The sequence below is a fragment of the Chanodichthys erythropterus genome, chromosome 3 (assembly GCF_024489055.1).
Source record: "Chanodichthys erythropterus isolate Z2021 chromosome 3, ASM2448905v1, whole genome shotgun sequence".
Lineage (NCBI taxonomy): Eukaryota > Metazoa > Chordata > Actinopteri > Cypriniformes > Xenocyprididae > Chanodichthys > Chanodichthys erythropterus.
In genome coordinates this window covers 31,266,085-31,284,149 of record NC_090223.1, presented here as the reverse complement: position 1 = coordinate 31,284,149, position 18,065 = coordinate 31,266,085, and the positions used below count along the sequence as shown (strand labels likewise).

At 35.6% G+C, this 18,065-nt stretch overlaps 1 protein-coding gene across 1 annotated transcript; it reads left to right on the top strand.

Moving 5' to 3' along the window:
* Positions 1 to 1,639: 1,639 nt before the first annotated feature.
* On the top strand, positions 1,640 to 17,562 carry eftud2 (elongation factor Tu GTP binding domain containing 2). The gene is made up of 28 exons (XM_067381787.1): positions 1,640 to 1,752; positions 2,952 to 3,064; positions 3,192 to 3,357; positions 3,447 to 3,525; positions 3,604 to 3,679; positions 3,813 to 3,878; positions 4,022 to 4,057; positions 4,157 to 4,247; positions 4,384 to 4,466; positions 4,660 to 4,826; positions 5,029 to 5,153; positions 6,526 to 6,589; positions 6,676 to 6,766; positions 6,892 to 7,027; positions 7,107 to 7,234; positions 9,365 to 9,558; positions 9,997 to 10,108; positions 10,200 to 10,340; positions 10,554 to 10,655; positions 10,759 to 10,841; positions 10,986 to 11,072; positions 11,785 to 11,911; positions 12,286 to 12,373; positions 13,605 to 13,723; positions 13,968 to 14,062; positions 14,227 to 14,380; positions 16,389 to 16,496; positions 16,600 to 17,562. Exons 2-28 carry the CDS (start codon positions 2,963 to 2,965, stop codon positions 16,693 to 16,695), a joined length of 2,916 nt encoding a protein of 971 aa, XP_067237888.1. The 5' UTR covers positions 1,640 to 1,752; positions 2,952 to 2,962; the 3' UTR covers positions 16,696 to 17,562.
* The last annotated feature ends 503 nt before the right edge of the window (positions 17,563 to 18,065 follow it).

Sequence of the window (18,065 nt, the reverse complement as noted above, 5' to 3'; positions counted from 1 at the left end):
TACAAGTGATATGGTGCCATCTTCTGTCAGTATATTTCATTATAGTCTTGAGGGGATATTTCTTATTAATTGTGAATATAATTATGAGTTTGTTTGTTTGTTTGTCTGTTTGTTTGTATTTAAAGACATTCAGTTGTCTTTACTGTTTTTAAAATTTAAAAAGTATCTAATAGGGGAGAGTGGGGTAAGATGAGCCAGTGGGTAAGTTGACCCACCCCCTGTATCTTGGCAACCGTACCCTTTTATTGTCATGTGACCATATATTTTAGAACTACCCATTATTTCTGCCAGACTGTAAAGGAGAAGCACATGGGAGGATAACGGATGTAACGGCTGTTTCATCAAAGCAAATTTGTCCATGTCTAAAAATATTTATGATGCATATTGGTGATTTAGCAATGTATAAAACCATGCAAATCATTTAGCTAAATATTATTCTGAATTGGTAAGCTAGCTAGCTTTTCCTAAAATGGCAGCTATAGGGCAAAGTGAGCCAAATGCTGTGGGGCAAATTGAGCCAGCATTTTAACTTACCCCACCATAAGAAACTGACGTTAAGTTAAATCTCGGAAGTATAAACTGGTAAAACTTCAATGTAATATGGTAAACTGGTTTATTTATTGTTTATTTTTTGAGTTAATATGATAGGAACAGTGTATAAATCCACCAAATCCTTCTCTAATATGAACCAGAAGATGTTTCATCATATATATCTTTCCACCTGTAGTCTCTAATGGCCTAATATGGTCAACATTGCAGAAAAACTACCAGACCAAGAACATTTTGACTAAAATATTTATTAGTTTCATTAACATTTATTCATTCTAATTCAATTTTTATTTAATTTTACTCCAATTCTCTGTTTAGTCTATTTTTGGGAAGGTTACAACTTTGGTGTTCAACATATTGTTTCAGAAATGCGAACAATTAAAGATATTGAAATTTCAACTTCATTTGGTTGGTTTTATGTTGTTTAAGTTAGCTTTAAAAAAGAAATATAAATACTTGTAAACGGAGATTTGACTAGTCTATTAAATTCGTTTTTAAAATAGGTAAATTATCTTTACAATTTCACATGGGTTTCATTCAGTTTCAGTTAGATGGTCAGTTTACAACAACTAAATTGAGCCACAGGAAAAAAAAATTATAAGACCCCATATTTTTAGAACCCTTTGTCATATACCTATTCTGATCATTTAAAATGACAGGAAACATCCTGAAATTACTTTAAATACATTCATTGTACTTCTGCCTAATTTTCTAGTAAAAATGGCTCATCTCACCCCACTCTCCCTACTATAGCTAAAGTTGTAATTTCTGTAAGAACATTTGCAAAAATACAAATGAGATTTCATCAAAATTATAATGACAATTAAATGAAATTTGTTAATAGTACCCCTTAAGATAGTTATTTGAAGTATATTTTTTGCACAACATTAAGGTGGGTATTTAACACTGAATGTTCTAATTAATTTCTGTATTTTATTCCAACATGTAAAAAGATTGAACGTACTGATAAAATAAATGTACCAATGTAAAGCAGTTTCAGAATACTGACTTGTGCAACATCTTTTTTGTAGCCTGGTTTTGTTTTTCAAACAGGCAATGTGCATGGCGACGGGTGATGACGTCACCAACGTACGACATACGTTGGTCTGTGCGAGGACCGCGCGGTGCATGGTTTGGAAACAGTACGAGGAGTTCATTTGAAACAACAATAAAATCACCGCAGGCATAAAGACTCGTATACAGGTATAACACTATTATACACCGTGCATTTACATGTGATGGACAGAAATGAAAGATTAATTAAATGAGCAATTAATTCATTCATTAGTAACGTTTCTCTGTCGTGCGTTTGTTGCACTAACAGATTATTTTAAGGCTGTTCTAAACTTTTTGAGATATTGTGACTGTCAGTAAATTGTTTATTGTCTTACACATGCATAATGCATATATTTAATATACACCACTATGAGCAGATTTCTGAAATGGAAACCGGGGACATTTCCTAGTTCAGTGGTCAAAATGGCATTGAAATCTTTATTATCTATGAATTTAAAAACGGGGACAGTACATTTTTGCTATTTATTATTATACTATTGTTCTAATTAATAATTATTATGATGCCTGTATTAAACCCCTAACTGATTTTAACACATTTCCCTAAAAATCACACTATGAAAAATGGTAAATAGTAACCACTGCAAATAACAAACAGATAAAAGCAGCAAAATTATATTACAAATTATGACTCTACACATTAAACAGATTATAAATATAAAACAAAATATGTATTTAACACATATTTTCTAAATGTGTTTAATTATTTTCACAAACTTTGAATATGGTGTTCCTAGTAATTAGAATGTTTAACTTTTCAAATGTTATTTTATGTTTGTGCCTTACTATCCCTAATTACGCTTATTATTTATTATTTTAGGCTCAGTTACAGCAGAAAGTATGTGAACTCTGCAAATGTAGTAGTTTCCAGTGTAATTGTTTAGTTGATTATTGTTTTATTGTTCATACATATCGGGGTACAATTTTACCCACGTGGTTAACTATTGTGTGAAACAGTCCTGCACACTGTTTACGTCCTGTTATATAGTTCATACAGAATTGTATTACTTTAAAAAAACATGGAGTTAGCATGAGACTACATTTGTCTGGCTTTTTCCAGAATTTGCATGCTGTAAAATGGGGACATTTCCAGGGACAGCTCTAGTCAAGGACAAGACACAAAAAAACATGACAATATGAGTAAAGGAGTAACCGTAACTTCATCGAGCCTATGAAACAATATAAAAAGAATTATAGGAAAGAAAGCAAAACAATCTTACAATTAAGCATCTTTAAAGTATTCCACAGTTTTCCTAGATTCCATGCATGCTGAATAGTTCTCTGCACAAATGTAATAGTATCTGTTCCAATCTGCTTTGTCCCATCAGCGCTTGTCAGCATGGAGACGGATCTTTATGATGAGTTCGGAAACTATATAGGACCGGAGCTGGACTCTGATGAAGATGAAGAACTAGATGCAGAGGACCGGGAGGCTGATGAGGTGTGTCTAAAGTACATAAAATCAACAAAAATCACATTGAATTTTGAAATATCCAAAAAATGATGTTTTATGTGCTAGTTGCAAGACCGTATATAGTCATATATGACTACTGTTTTTCTTATTACAGGCAGATGAGGAGGATGATGATGAAGACCAGGCTGAGGTTGATGAGGAGGGTGGTGGTATGGAGGTGGTTTTGCATGAGGATAAAAAGTATTATCCCACAGCTGAGGAGGTTTATGGTCCTGAGGTGGAGACCATCGTCCAAGAAGAAGATACACAACCATTGACAGGTAACAGAAATGCTGACGGAATACTAGTTTATGCATTATATGTACTCCCAGTGCAAAATCAAATTTCTCTTATTTTATTTCCTCCTCAGAGCCCATCATAAAACCTGTAAAGTTGAAGCGGTTTACTCTGATGGAGCAGGAGCTTCCAGTCACAGTCTATGACATGGAGTGAGTTCGGTATTGCGTTGATTCTCTCTCCCCTCATATGTTTGAATTGCATATTTTTACATGCATGTCTGTCCACAGGTTCCTTGCTGATTTGATGGACAGCTCAGAACTGATCAGAAATGTCACTTTGTGTGGACACTTACACCATGGCAAGGTAAAAGATATTATTATGCTTATTAGATATTTCACTGTTGTCTAATAAATGCTGCATTGCATGGTGGCTTTCAGTGTGATGATTTTGATTTTTGTTTCTATAAAATTCATTTATGCACCCCACCCCCTGCCAGACATGCTTTGTGGACTGCCTCATTGAGCAGACTCATCCTGAAATCCGCAAGAGAGATGACAGCGATGTAAGTATCTAGATAGTAAATAATAAATATTTCTTTGCACATGCAGACTGAGGCATCCTGTTTTTAAGATGGCATGCCATGTTTTTTCAGCTCTACAGTCATGCAAGTGATATGTTGAAATATTGATCTTTTATTTTTCGCAGTTACGATACACAGATATCCTCTTCACGGAGCAAGAGGTAAGAAATGACTTGAAATAAGATTACAAGCAAGCATTTATCTTGTGTTCTTATGGTATTGATGGTTTCATTCAGTCATATTTTTGTGTTTTGTCATAGAGGGGAGTTGGCATCAAGAGCACTCCTGTAACCATGGTGCTACCTGATTCACGAGGCAAATCCTATCTCTTCAACATCATGGACACGCCAGGTACTTCCTGCCCTCTCTCCGTCTTACCAGTGCAGTAGCTGACATATGTTTACAATTCCACTTATAAAGATATAAGTACACTGTATATTTGCACACTGCAATGCAAAAGCAAATGACCTCTCATACTCTTCTTCAGGTCATGTGAATTTCTCTGATGAAGTGACATCTGCTGTCAGACTGTCTGACGGCATTGTGCTTTTTATCGATGCTGCCGAGGGGGTGAGTTCACATATACATACAAAGTTTACTGCTGATGCCAAGCTTTTCGCTTCAAGACTGTCACTCATTAGTATGTCTTTGTTATTGAAATACATTAAATAATCATTGTATGGGCTTAATATTTTTTGTAAGATTATATTGTATTGTAAGTATAAATTTTTAGTGTGCTTTTTAACCGTTTGCATGTGTTCAGGTGATGCTGAACACTGAGCGACTGATCAAGCACGCAGTGCAGGAGAGGTTGGCCATCACTATCTGTATTAATAAAGTAGATCGTCTGATCGTGGAGCTCAAGCTGCCCCCTACTGATGCCTACTACAAACTTCGGCACATTGTGGATGAGGTCAACGGCTTGCTGAGGTACCCCACAATACTTAAAAGAATACAATTTGCTAGATAAAACATGCTGTTAAAAACAAATCCTTGAGCTGCAGTTTTAATTTCATTTGCTCATATTTTAGCTTCTAGCTATTGAGCATCATGAGTTGAATCGTTTTTTAGCTAGCAGTTTTGTCTGAAATTCCAGAGATTAAATATCTAAATCTGTTTCTCTCTCTGGCAGTACATACTCCACAGATGAGTCTCTGATTGTGTCTCCCCTGTTGGGAAACGTGTGTTTCGCTTCCTCGCAATACAGCATCTGCTTCACTCTTGGCTCCTTCGCCAAAATCTATTCAGACACCTACGGTGAGAAATACACACACCTATAGTTCAAATACTATACTACATACTTGAAGGGTTAGTTCACCCAAAAATGAAATTTGTCATTAATTACTCACCCTCATATCATTCCACACCCGTAAGACACCAAAGATATTTTGATGAAATCGGAGAGGTTTTTTTTATTCCGCTTTAGAAAGCAATGTAATTACCACATTCAAGGTCCAGAAAGGTACTAAAGACATCCTTAAAATAGTCCATGTGACTGCAGTGGTTCAACCTTAATTTTATGAAGTCATGAGAATACTTTTTATGTGCAAAAACAAACAAAAATAACAACTTTATTCAACAATTTCTTCTCTTCGTTGTCCTTCTCCTACGCTGTTTACATTGTATAGACATTGTATATGTCCGAACACCGGCTCATTTTCATAACATTAAAGGTGCCCTAGATTCAAAAATTTAATTTACCTCGGCATAGTTGAATAACAAGAGTTCAGTACATGGAATTAACATACAGTGAGTCTCAAACTCCATTGTTTCCTCCTTTTTATATAAATCTAATTTGTTTAAAAGACCTCCGAGGAACAGGCGAATCTCAACATAACACCGACTGTTACATAACAGTCTGGATCATTAAAATGTACGCCCCAATATTTACATTTGCCAGCCCATATTCCCAACATTATGAAAGACATTAGACAAGGGCAAAATGCCTGGATCTGCACAGGTGAATCATCAGACTAGGTAAGTAAGCAATAACAACAGCGAAAAATGGCAGATGGAGCAATAATAACTGACATGATCCATGATATCATGATATTTTTAGTGATATTTGTGAATTGTCTTTCTAATTTTTTCGTTAGCATGTTGCTAATGTACTGTTAAATGTGGTTAAAGTTACCATCGTTTATTACTGTATTCACGGAGACAAGAGCCGCCGCTATTTTCATTTTTAAACACTTGCAGTCTGTATAATTCATAAACAACTTCATTCTTTATAAATCTCTCCAACAGTGTGTAATGTTAGCTTTAGCCACGGAGCACAGCCCATTCAGAATCAAATGTAAACATCCAAATAAATACAATACTTACGCGATTAGACATGCTGCATGACGCACACTTTGTAAAGATCCATTTTGAGGGTTATATTAGCTGTTTGAACTTTATGCTGTTAAAGGCAAGCGTGAGGGCGTGGAGCACCAGATTTAAAGGGGCCACGTACCCTGAATCGGCCCATTTATAATGATGCCCCAAAATAGGCAGTTAAAAAATAAAAAAAACTATGGGGTATTTTGAGCTAAAACTTCACATTCACATTTTTGGGTGAACTAATCCTTTAATGCTTTTTTTCAGGAAACATAAAACTTTGTCATAAAACACACTTTTTGATTTCCAGGTGATATCAATTACATGGAGTTTGCTAAAAGACTGTGGGGAGACATTTACTTCAACCCCAAAACGTGAGAGTCTCAAGCTGATTTTATTCAGACAATTCAAGTAATGACAAATTTTTTTTTTGTAACTGGTTGTGTTCTGTGCCTATCAGGAGGAAATTCACAAAGAAAGCCCCTAACAGCAACTCTCAGCGCAGCTTTGTTGAGTTTGTGCTGGAGCCGCTGTACAAGATTCTTTCACAGGTAAGACGTACAGTCAAATTCATTCATATATCTTTTACTTGGGCAATATTTCTACACTTTCCAACAGACTTAGGCAGTCAAACATGCATACATATCCAGGCTGTGTAACTGTGGTGTGTCTGTAGGTGGTGGGGGATGTGGATACGTCTCTGCCTCGTGTCTTGGATGAGCTCGGCATTCATCTGACCAAAGAGGAGTTAAAGCTTAACATCAGACCTCTGCTGCGCCTCGTCTGTAACCGCTTCTTTGGAGAGTTTACAGGTAAGTGTCTATTGCATTAATTTATAGTTCTTGCTAATGAAGGGTGTGCTCGGTCTAATAATGTTTGCAAATTCAACAGGCTTTGTGGACATGTGTGTGCAACACATACCTTCTCCTCAAGGGGGTGCCAAAGCCAAGATAGAGCACAGCTACACAGGTGGACTGGATTCAGACCTCGGAGAGACAATGTCTGAGTGTGACCCTGATGTAAGTGTGGGATCTACAAAGATTGATATCAGTGCTGTGACATTGAACTTGTAAAAGTTTCCATCCCATGTGTTTGAGAACAAAATCATCACTTTACACACTACTGTTCAAAAGTTTGGGCTCGTAAGACTTTTGTAATATTTTTGAAAGAAGTCTCTTATGCTCACCAAGGCTGCATTTTTTTTTTTATCAAAATACAGTAAGAACAGTAATATTGTGATTATATTATTAAAACTTTAAAATGTTTTCTATTTTAGTATATTTTAAAATGTAATTTATTCCTGTGATCAAAGCTGGATTTTCAGCATCATTACTCCAGTTTTCAGTGTCACATGATCCTTCAGAAATCATTCTAATATACCATTTAGGTGCTCAAGAAATATTTCTTAAAATTATCAATATTAAAAATAATTGTGCTGGTTAACGTTTTTGTGTAAACTAGGGGTGTAACGGTACACGTATTTGTACCGAACCGTTTCGGTACAGGGCTTTCGGTACGGTGCACGTGCGTACCGAAGCATTACATTGCAACCAATATTCACCACCAATAACCGCAATAAGCTCTGCGTTTTGTTACTTTCGATAAGAAACAAAGTGTCATCCTTCAAATTCTGTCCACGAAATCATGAAGTTTAAACAGAAAATGCCATTTTGACGTGCTTTGATGTGAGGTGACAAATCACTGTACAGGCGCCTCAGTTCAACCGGCAGCGCAAGCGCGGAGCGCAAGTGAATGTGTTCATCTCTTCCTCCTTAATACTAGTTACAGAATAAGCATGAAAGAACATCTGAGGGTATGTTGCAAGATTCAGTATAACTTACTGAAACGGTCATATCTCATGTAATCGCTCATTCAGTGTTTCAACGGTGGAAAGACACAATGAAAGCGTCCGTATTCAACAATATGTCATGATGCATTTACCTCAGAAAAGCCATTCAGTGTTCACAGCTTGTTAGTTCGCTAGAAAAATGAACTCTTTCGCTTAATATATGCACTGTATTAGCCAATATATTCATTATTTTACTTAATCTTTTAGTGATATCCTGATTAGGCTATTTAATGTATGTTTAAATAAATCTGATGTTAAAATAACAGCCACTGTGTAGAAATGATTATATTTCAACAACGAATTGGAGTAAAAACATTTAGAAGTTAATGCAAAAACTGCCTTAGGTGCAGCTTACAGGTTTGCATACAATTTGTTGTTTGAGTGTTGATTATTTTATCTAAAAATAAAAAGCAATTGAATTTAGGCTAATAGTTTGGGCTTCTTTCAAGTTAGGGCTCCCTAAATAGTTTATAGCATTAGCAGAGATCATTTTTTTTATCCTTAAGAAACTTTTAGTTTTAATTTAATTTAATATATTTAAAGACAAAAACACAATTTGTTCAGTAAACCTCTGTTTAATAATAAAAAAAAAGCAATTTTATGTTTAGTTTTCTCTCCACCTGCTGTACCGAAAACTGTACCGAACCGTGACTTCAAAACCAAGGTACGTACCGAACCATGAGTTTTGTGTACCGTTACACCCCTAGTGTAAACCATATTTTTTTCAGGATTCTTTGAATTGAAAGTTTAAAAGAACAGCATTTATTTGAAACAGAAATCTTTTGTATTTTTGTAAATGTCTTTACTGTCTCTTTTTAACAATTTAATGCATCGTTGCTGAATCAAAGTACTAATGTCTTGAATGGTAATGTATATGAAATTGAATATAAATTGGCACAAAATATAAATTGAAATGGAAGTCATTGCTATTGGGGAAGCCACTCTAGCTCTTCTATTAGATAAATAATAAATAACTTTGTGGTTTAGACTGCACAGACAAAACGCCGTGGCAGATGCTGTCGCCCCCAGACATAAAGTATGTCAAGACAGTTCTGGAGTAACCAATCATTTTGATGACAGGCTTTGGCTCCGGCATTTCAGAATGACCACTCTAAAATGTCATCTTTTCCTCTGAATCAAATATTCTGTCACATGAGTTTTTTTGATGATCGTTTCTTGAATTTATTGAATCCAGTAAATGTAGTTAATGCATATATCATCCTACCGAATAAAATAAAAATGTATCCACCTCAGGCAAGCCTATATAAATCACAATGACAAACTCTTTTTCCTTTCTAAGGGTCCGCTGATGTGCCACACCACTAAGATGTACAGCACAGATGACGGCGTTCAGTTCCACGCATTCGGTCGAGTCCTGAGTGGAACCCTGCAGGCGGGCCAGCCGGTGAAGGTTCTGGGAGAGAACTACAGCCTGGAGGATGAAGAGGACTCACAGATCTGCACTATCGGACGTCTGTGGATTTCTGTCGCTAGGTGACTGTCACACTCAGTCATTCTTTTTTTACTTGATTCTCAATGCTTTTGACTCCATGTCCACAACAATATTTAAAGGCTTTATGACCATTCTAGTTTATGATTTACTGGATAAGTATTAAGAAAAAGGATTGTTTTAATAATTTTCTGTTAAATTTCTACCTCATAAAATATTGTAGAACTTGGCATAGGTAGAAAATTGCAGACCACACCTACACCTTAGAACGTATATTCATTCTAAAATTAACATTTTAGAATGAATACAAGCATGACATTTCCAGGTCTAGAAATCACACTAAAAATTAGGCGGCGGCTTTAAAAAAAAAAAAGAAAAAGATTTTTTGAAGTTCTGAATGAAATAAAAATTGTTGTTGACTTGTAAATCCTACACCAAATAGTAATATTTGTTAAATGTTATGTTTAATGTGTTTATGCAAGGTATCAGATTGAAGTGAATCGTGTTCCTGCTGGTAACTGGGTGCTGATTGAGGGCTGCGACCAGCCTATTGTTAAAACGGCCACAATCACAGAGCCTCGTGGAAATGAAGAGGTAGGAAAGAGAGAGAGAGATATCTATTTGAAATTAAGCAGTGTTTATTTATGAGGGATTGGATGTTGAATGTGCTGTGCATTGTGAGTAGGCTCAGATCTTCAGGCCATTGAAGTTTAACACTGCGTCAGTGATAAAAATAGCCGTGGAGCCGGTCAATCCCTCAGAACTGCCCAAGATGTTGGATGGACTCAGAAAAGTCAACAAGAGTTATCCTTCACTTACAACAAAGGTAACACACTTTAGAACAACTCACACTACCAATATTATTTTAAAAACATATTTCTGTCATGTTTTAAACCTCAGGACCAAACTAGATGTCACATATACTTGAGTGGCAATCAGCAGGGTTACTTTTTGATAACATTTCGGTTCATTGAGATGAATTGCAACCTTTTACTGACTTGTTTTGTATTAATCTGTGCTGGTTTGTTTGTGTGTTCAGGTGGAGGAGTCAGGTGAACACGTGATTCTTGGCACAGGTGAGCTGTACCTGGACTGTGTAATGCACGACCTGCGGAAGATGTACTCTGAGATTGATATTAAGGTGCTTTTTTGTTCTTGAAAAAATTATTTTTCGGTCATCCCTTCTTGACTTTTTTATTATTAATATTATTTAAATGCGTTTTATCATTGATCTTTACCTATAGGTAGCTGATCCTGTGGTGACTTTTTGTGAGACTGTGGTGGAGACATCCTCCCTGAAGTGTTTTGCTGAAACACCCAATAAAAAGTGAGGAACAAACTTCCTGTATCTCAACACCACCATTTAGAAATCCAGTTTTGTTGACATGTGACCTGTAAAAGTCTTGACAGGGAAACTAATGGGTTCAGATATGTTTGTGTGATTTGTAACTCTTGAGTGTGTAAATTGCAGGAATAAGATCACCATGATTGCCGAGCCGTTGGAGAAAGGTCTAGCTGAAGACATTGAGAACGAGGTGGTGCAGATCACATGGAACAGGTAGAATAACTATAGAGAACTTATGGGTTATATATAACACAAAGGTGTGTTTCTTAGCTGAGTAAAACAAAAAGTAAGTTGGAAATTAATTTGAAAATATTTTATTTGCCTACCAACCGTTAGAACTTAAAAACAACACTTCAACATGATTTTTGTTTTGCTCTGCTGTGAGGGCTTGAAGGGTAAAAATACCAACATAAACTACCCTTCAAAATTTGGGGGTTGGTAAGATTTCTGTTTCAGATAAAGGCTGTTCTTCTTAACATTCTATTCATCAAAATATCATGAAAAATCAAGGCTTCCACAAAAAATATTGAGCAGTACAAACGTTTTCATCATTAATAATAATTATAAATGTTTCTTGAGCAGCAAATCAGCATATTAAAACGATTTCTGAAGGATCATGTGACACTGAAGACTGGAGTAATGATGCTGAAAAATCAGCATCATTACTTTGACATCACAGGAATGAATAACAAAATATATTCAAAAAGTTATTTTACATTGTAATAATATTTCACAATATTACTGTTTTTATTGTATTTTTGATTAATAAATTCAGCCTTGGTGAGCATAAGAGACCTCTTTAAAAAAACATTTGGTTTAAAATCTTACCAATCCCAAACTTTTGAATGGCGGTGTATGTGGTGCAGTTTAACCAACATGCTTTTTTGCAACCAACTTAAAAATATGCCCCTCTTTCTCCCTATAGGAAAAAGTTGGGAGAGTTTTTCCAGACCAAGTATGACTGGGATTTGCTAGCAGCTCGTTCCATCTGGGCTTTTGGACCTGACACAACAGGGCCCAACATCTTAGTAGACGACACTTTGCCCTCTGAGGTAATTTACACATCAGCTGACACTACTTATGTTTGGCAAGGTTCATTTATTTTCATTTTCACCTCATACAATTCTACTGTTGTGGGATTGCAAATGAATGAAATTTAGTATAGATTGAATAGAATAGATTTGAAAATAGTGCCTTTGGCCATTTGATTTTACACCTCTGTTGAAGTCTTTTGGCATTGATGTTGATGTGTCATTATTTGGTGTGTGTTTTGCCAGGCAGTCAGAGGTGTGAAAAATATTGTCGCATGTGATTGCATGTGACACGATCTATCTGTTTTTGTGAGAGGTCATTCACTGGACAGCTGAACTTGTTGAACATAGATCATTTATCAAGTCATTCAGTTCTCTTTTTATCTGTGTTGTAGGTAGATAAAGCTCTCCTTGGCTCAGTGAAGGACAGCATTGTACAGGGCTTCCAGTGGGGCACACGTGAGGGTCCTTTATGTGATGAACGTAAGACATTACAAAACATTTTATATTAGAGGTCTCTCTGATTTTGAAGGCAAAACAGTCTTTAAAAAACACAGTGCAGTCAATAAAATACTTTTGAATGGCAAGTAAATATTTAAATGCAGATGCACCATATCGTTATTGGTTGATTTTTCATATATATCGATCAATACTGGAAATTGTGCATGATCATTTTCCTTTAACATTTAGATTAAAGTTAATTTATAAAATCACTAATGTAAAAACTAGGGATGCTAAATGTTTGCTCCTTGATTGATAAATACACTACACAATTTAAATTTCTTTTTTGAGGGGAAAAACACGTAATTATCAGCTTAAGTGATAGTTAGCATATTCAGTATGATTATGAATTCAGCTTGATAGTTTTATTCATGGGTCTTGAAAATCTTAAAGACTTGACTTTTGTTGCCTTTTCTTTCATGACCATTTACCACCCTTTCTTGGTTAAACAGGCTGTTTTTGCTACTATTCCTTTTAAAAGGTTAGTTCGCCCAAAAATGAAATTTCTGTCATTTATTACTCTCCATCATGTCGTTTCACATCCGTAAGACCTTCGTTCATCTTCAGAACACAAATTAAGATATTTTTGATGAAGTCTGAGAGGTTTCTGTCCCTCCAAAGAGATCCAACTCAACTACTGCTCCAAGGGCCAGAAAGATATGAAAAGGCACCATTAAAGTACTCCATGTGACTCCAGTGGCTTAAACTCAAATTTATGAAGCGACGTGAGTGAGTAAAACATAATTTACCACTTTACGTACAAAAATATTGATCTGAAACGCCCTTTTACGAGATGCATACTTGTTGTTCACGCGAGAGCTGGCATTGTTGCGTGAACATGCTTTGATAATATTATTTTGTAAATAAAGTGGTAAATTATGTTTTTTTGCATAAACAGCACTCACGTCACTTCATAAAATTGAGTTTAAGCCACTGGTGTCACATGGAGTACTTTAAATTGTGTTTCCTGCCTTTCTGGACCTTGGAGTGGTAGTTGTGTTGGATCTCTATGGAGAGACAGAAACCGCTCAGACTTCATCAAAAATATCTTAATTAGTGTTCCGAAGATGAACAAAGTCTTATGGGGGTGAGTAATATATGACAATATTTTCATTTTTGGGTGAACTAACCTTTTTTAAGTCCTCCATATGTAAATAGAAAAGTTTGTTTTTATAGTTTATAACTGTGCCTCTTTGTCAATCCTTGCATTCAGCAATCCGCAACGTGAAGTTTAAGATCCTAGATGCCGTGATTGCACAGGAACCGCTGCACAGAGGAGGAGGACAGGTCATTCCTACAGCTCGCAGAGTCGTCTATTCTGCCTTTCTCATGGTAATCTATCCTTTGATAGGTCTGTTTAGCCACCTCTCTTTCTTCCCATCATCCTCTGTTTCCTTGTCTGCCTAATCATTGTTTCCATTAGTCTTATTAGACTGTTTCATTCAATTACGTGATCCATTAACTGGGTTCAGTAGATTAAGTTGATTATCTTAATTGGTTTCTTACTCACTCACCCACCCACCCTTTTTTTATTTTTTTATTTTTTTTTCACTTTTTGATTGGTTGTTTTCTGTAGGCCACGCCCAGGCTGATGGAGCCCTATTACTTTGTGGAGGTTCAGGCGCCTGCTGACTGCGTTTCTGCTGTGTACACGGTGCTGGCACGCAGGAGGTAAAATACACACACAGAATGAGGACATTGCTGACTTGTCAGTAAACACACACTCACATTAAGCAGATTGTTGCTCAAGGCAGCAAAAGTCAGCAAGTGTCTAATAAAGACAGTCTCTTTTTAGAATGAGCCTCTGACTGATCACTTGTATGTGTGTCCTGTAGAGGTCATGTGACGCAGGATGCCCCAATCCCTGGCTCTCCTCTCTACACTATCAAGGCTTTCATTCCAGCTATTGACTCGTTTGGCTTTGAAACCGACCTCCGCACACACACGCAGGGCCAGGCCTTTGCGCTCAGTGTGTTCCACCACTGGCAGGTACAATCACACCTATGTTTTTTTCTGTCTCCTTCTCGTGTGTGTGCATATGTGTTTAAATGAGTATAAGAGGGATTGTGTGTACATGGAAAAATCTGTCAAAAAACACCACAGCCCATTTCACCCAACAATGAAAAGAAATTAAAATAAAATAAAAAATTTAAACTGGAAATCATATTTTTGGTTAAAAGAGATTGATTATTTCCAGTTTTTTAATATATTACTTTTTTTTATTTCTTAGGGGAAAATGTGATATGGACATACCCATAATGACAACTTTATGGCAATTAATTCAACACAGTAATAGGAAAGTATATATTAATTAATTGTCATAAAGTTGTCATTATGGGTATGCCCATGTCTCACACATACAGTACTGTGCAAAAGTCTTAGGCACGTCAGTATTTTCACCCCCCAAAAAAGGTTTTAAGCCAGTTATTTATATCTTTTGCTGTAGTATGTCAATAGGAAATATCCGTTCACATTGCCAAACATTCATTTTGCCATTAATTGTAATAATCCAGTGAGATTTTTGAATACACAATTAGACTGATAACAGCCGGTGCTCCACATGGAGATCAGAGCTCACCATCATCAAATCCGTCTGTGATTACATGAGGAAACAGATGAAACTGAGACAAACCAAATCCAGAAGAACTGTGGCCGTGTCTCAAAGAGATTTTAAGAAACCTGCCTGCAAAGCTACCTGAAAAATGATGCCCAAGTGTACCTGGTCAAGAGCTGTTTTAAATGCAAAGGGTGGTCACACAAAATATTGTTTTGTTAATATAAGTTAATTGATAAATAAAATCTATTTATAACAGTATTTTTTTTTAAAACATCCTCACTTTAGAGCATTTTTATACAAGTGCCTAAAATGGCCACAGTTCTCCTGGATTTAGTTTGTCTCAGTTTCATCTGTTTCCTCATGTAATCACAGACGGATTCGATGATGGTGAGATCAGATCACTGTGTGGAGCACCGGCTGTTGTCAGACTCCTTGCGTATTCAAAAATCTCACTGGATTATTACAATTAATGGCAAAATGATTGTTTGGCAATGTGAACGGATATTTCCTGCTGACACACTACAGCAAAAGATATAAATAACTGGCTTAAAACCTTTTTTGAGGAGTGAAAATACTGACGTGCCTAAGACTTTTGCACAGTACTGTATAATACATTATTAATGTAATATGCTGTTTATTATTTATTGTTTATCAAAATTGTATTAAAGTATTTGTACGGTGAGAAACTGAGATTTACCATTGGAAATTAATAATTGATTAGTTTAAGAAATTGTGTAATGAGTTTTTGTATGGCAATTAAGCACAGTAATGTAAGGAAAATATATTTAAATTGATCATTGATAAATTACAATTTTTTTGATAATAGATTAATAATATACTATTGTTGTTAAATTATTTAGCAGCTTATTTTTTTTTTTTTTTTTTTTTTTTTTTATTTATTACAAAATGCATTACAATATTTATACTGCAAGAACCTAATGAGATTTAGCATTTGAAATCAATAATAGAAAATTACAATAAAAATGTCTTGATGTATTACTGCATTGAGAATTTGGAAGGAAATGTAGAAATATTTAGACACTGTAGTATTATTTTTGTATTGTATTGTTGATGTAAAAATTGTATTACAGTAATTTAAACCAAGATCTAATAAGATTCTAATAATCTAATAAGAACCACTTTTAAGAGTAATAGAAATGACAACAAAAACATAAAAATCTAATGAGATTTTTTGCAAAAATGTTTATTTAATGCAAAAAGTAGTAATTAAAATTATTTGGTTAAAATGTGACTTGGACATGTTTGTGTAAGACCCAAGTGTGTGTGCGACTCAATGCGTTTGATGTTGAGTAGCAGGCGTTTGAGTCAGCAGCAGCGGACTACCTTGCCTTCACCACTGTTTGTGTGTGTGTGTTTGTCACATGGTATTAGATTTTTGCCACTGTCCCGTGTAATTATTGTCTCTGCCCCTCACTCTAGATTGTTCCCGGTGATCCTCTGGATAAGAGCATTGTGATTCGTCCTCTAGAGCCTCAGCCGGCCCCTCATCTGGCCAGAGAGTTTATGATCAAAACCCGCAGGCGCAAAGTAAGACATGTTTGTTGTCTCTGAAGTGTCAATCAACTGGTTTAGTTTGAATATGCATCGTATATCATCATATATCAACATCATCTCTCTTCTCTTCCTCCAGGGATTGAGTGAGGATGTCAGTATCAGCAAGTTCTTCGATGACCCTATGTTGTTGGAGCTAGCCAAACAGGATGTGGTGCTGAACTACCCGATGTGATGAGACAAATGAGCTTAACTTATCCCATCATTCCCCTTCAGCTTCACTGGACTTGCCCCTACTACAAATCAATTCAGTTCTCTATGATTGGATATAAAAAATGTTTTTTATATGCATAGTGCTAGAAACAACACAGATTTTTTGTTGTCACCCCAGACTCCCCTAAATTAACCTGTGATCTCCATGTGCATCCTTACAGTCTTGCTCTGTTTATTTTTATATTTGACAAGTGTTTTTGTAGTATAACATGATGCGAAGGACAGGCAAGTCTTTTTGAAATATGTCTGAAGTCTCTTTAAAATCTTACATCATTTTTGTAAGTGTGATTAAAAGGATTTGGCCTGTGGATCTGTGTTTCAGTTCATTGTGGATGCATTTTTTATGATATCCTTGAAGATGATAGCCATTGTACGTCTCAAAGCTTGCAGACACTTTGATGTGAAGGAAACGGTGGTTTTGATATGCATTATGAAAGTATGCTCAAACTTTGGAAGAGAATATTCGACACTTGGGGAAACTTGGAGATCATTCTGTGGATACAGAATAAAACAAGTACATACTATGGGCGGGAGATGCACATCTGCATACATATGGGTAAAAACAGATCGGTTTGTGCCTGTGACTGTCTACCAGTAGCAGAAACAGAGCTAAGGAAGGTTGACATTAGTGAAGGCCATTCAACAGACAATTTTGACATTTAAGTGAATGCCACAGATGTCTTTCTATACTTCATGATTTCGCTTGTGAATTGTGAGAGATGGTTAGTTGCATTCATACTGAATGAAATTCAAGTTAAAACAAAGTCACTAAGAAACGACGTGAGAGTGAGTGAATGATTACATATCCATTTTTGATTACTATCCTAGGAACACTTTAAGGTTTTGTTTGTTAGCATTAGTTAATTATATTAGTTTACATGAACTAACAATGAAAAATAAAATCTTAGTTCGTTGATTTCAACATTTACTAATACATTATCGAAATCAAATTTTTCTATTAATATTTAATGGATCGAAACTAACATGAATTGATAATTAACAGTTGTATCATTATTAAACCGTTAACAGATATTAATAAATACTGTAACAAATGTATTGCTCATTGTTAGTTAATAATGTTAATTAATGGACCTTACATGTAAAGTGTTACCATTATGCCTAATAAAAATAAGTATATAAACTTAAAAAGTTAATGAAAAGTAACTAAACAGTAAATGGTATGTTTATATTTTGAATTTTACTGCCATATTTTCTGACATTAAGAAGTTTAGAAGTGTGTATGTCAGAGGGAATCATTTTTAATTCAGAGATGGGGAGTGTGTATGCATGTGTCAGTGGGTAAAATGGTGATGAATAATCAGTTCGGACTAC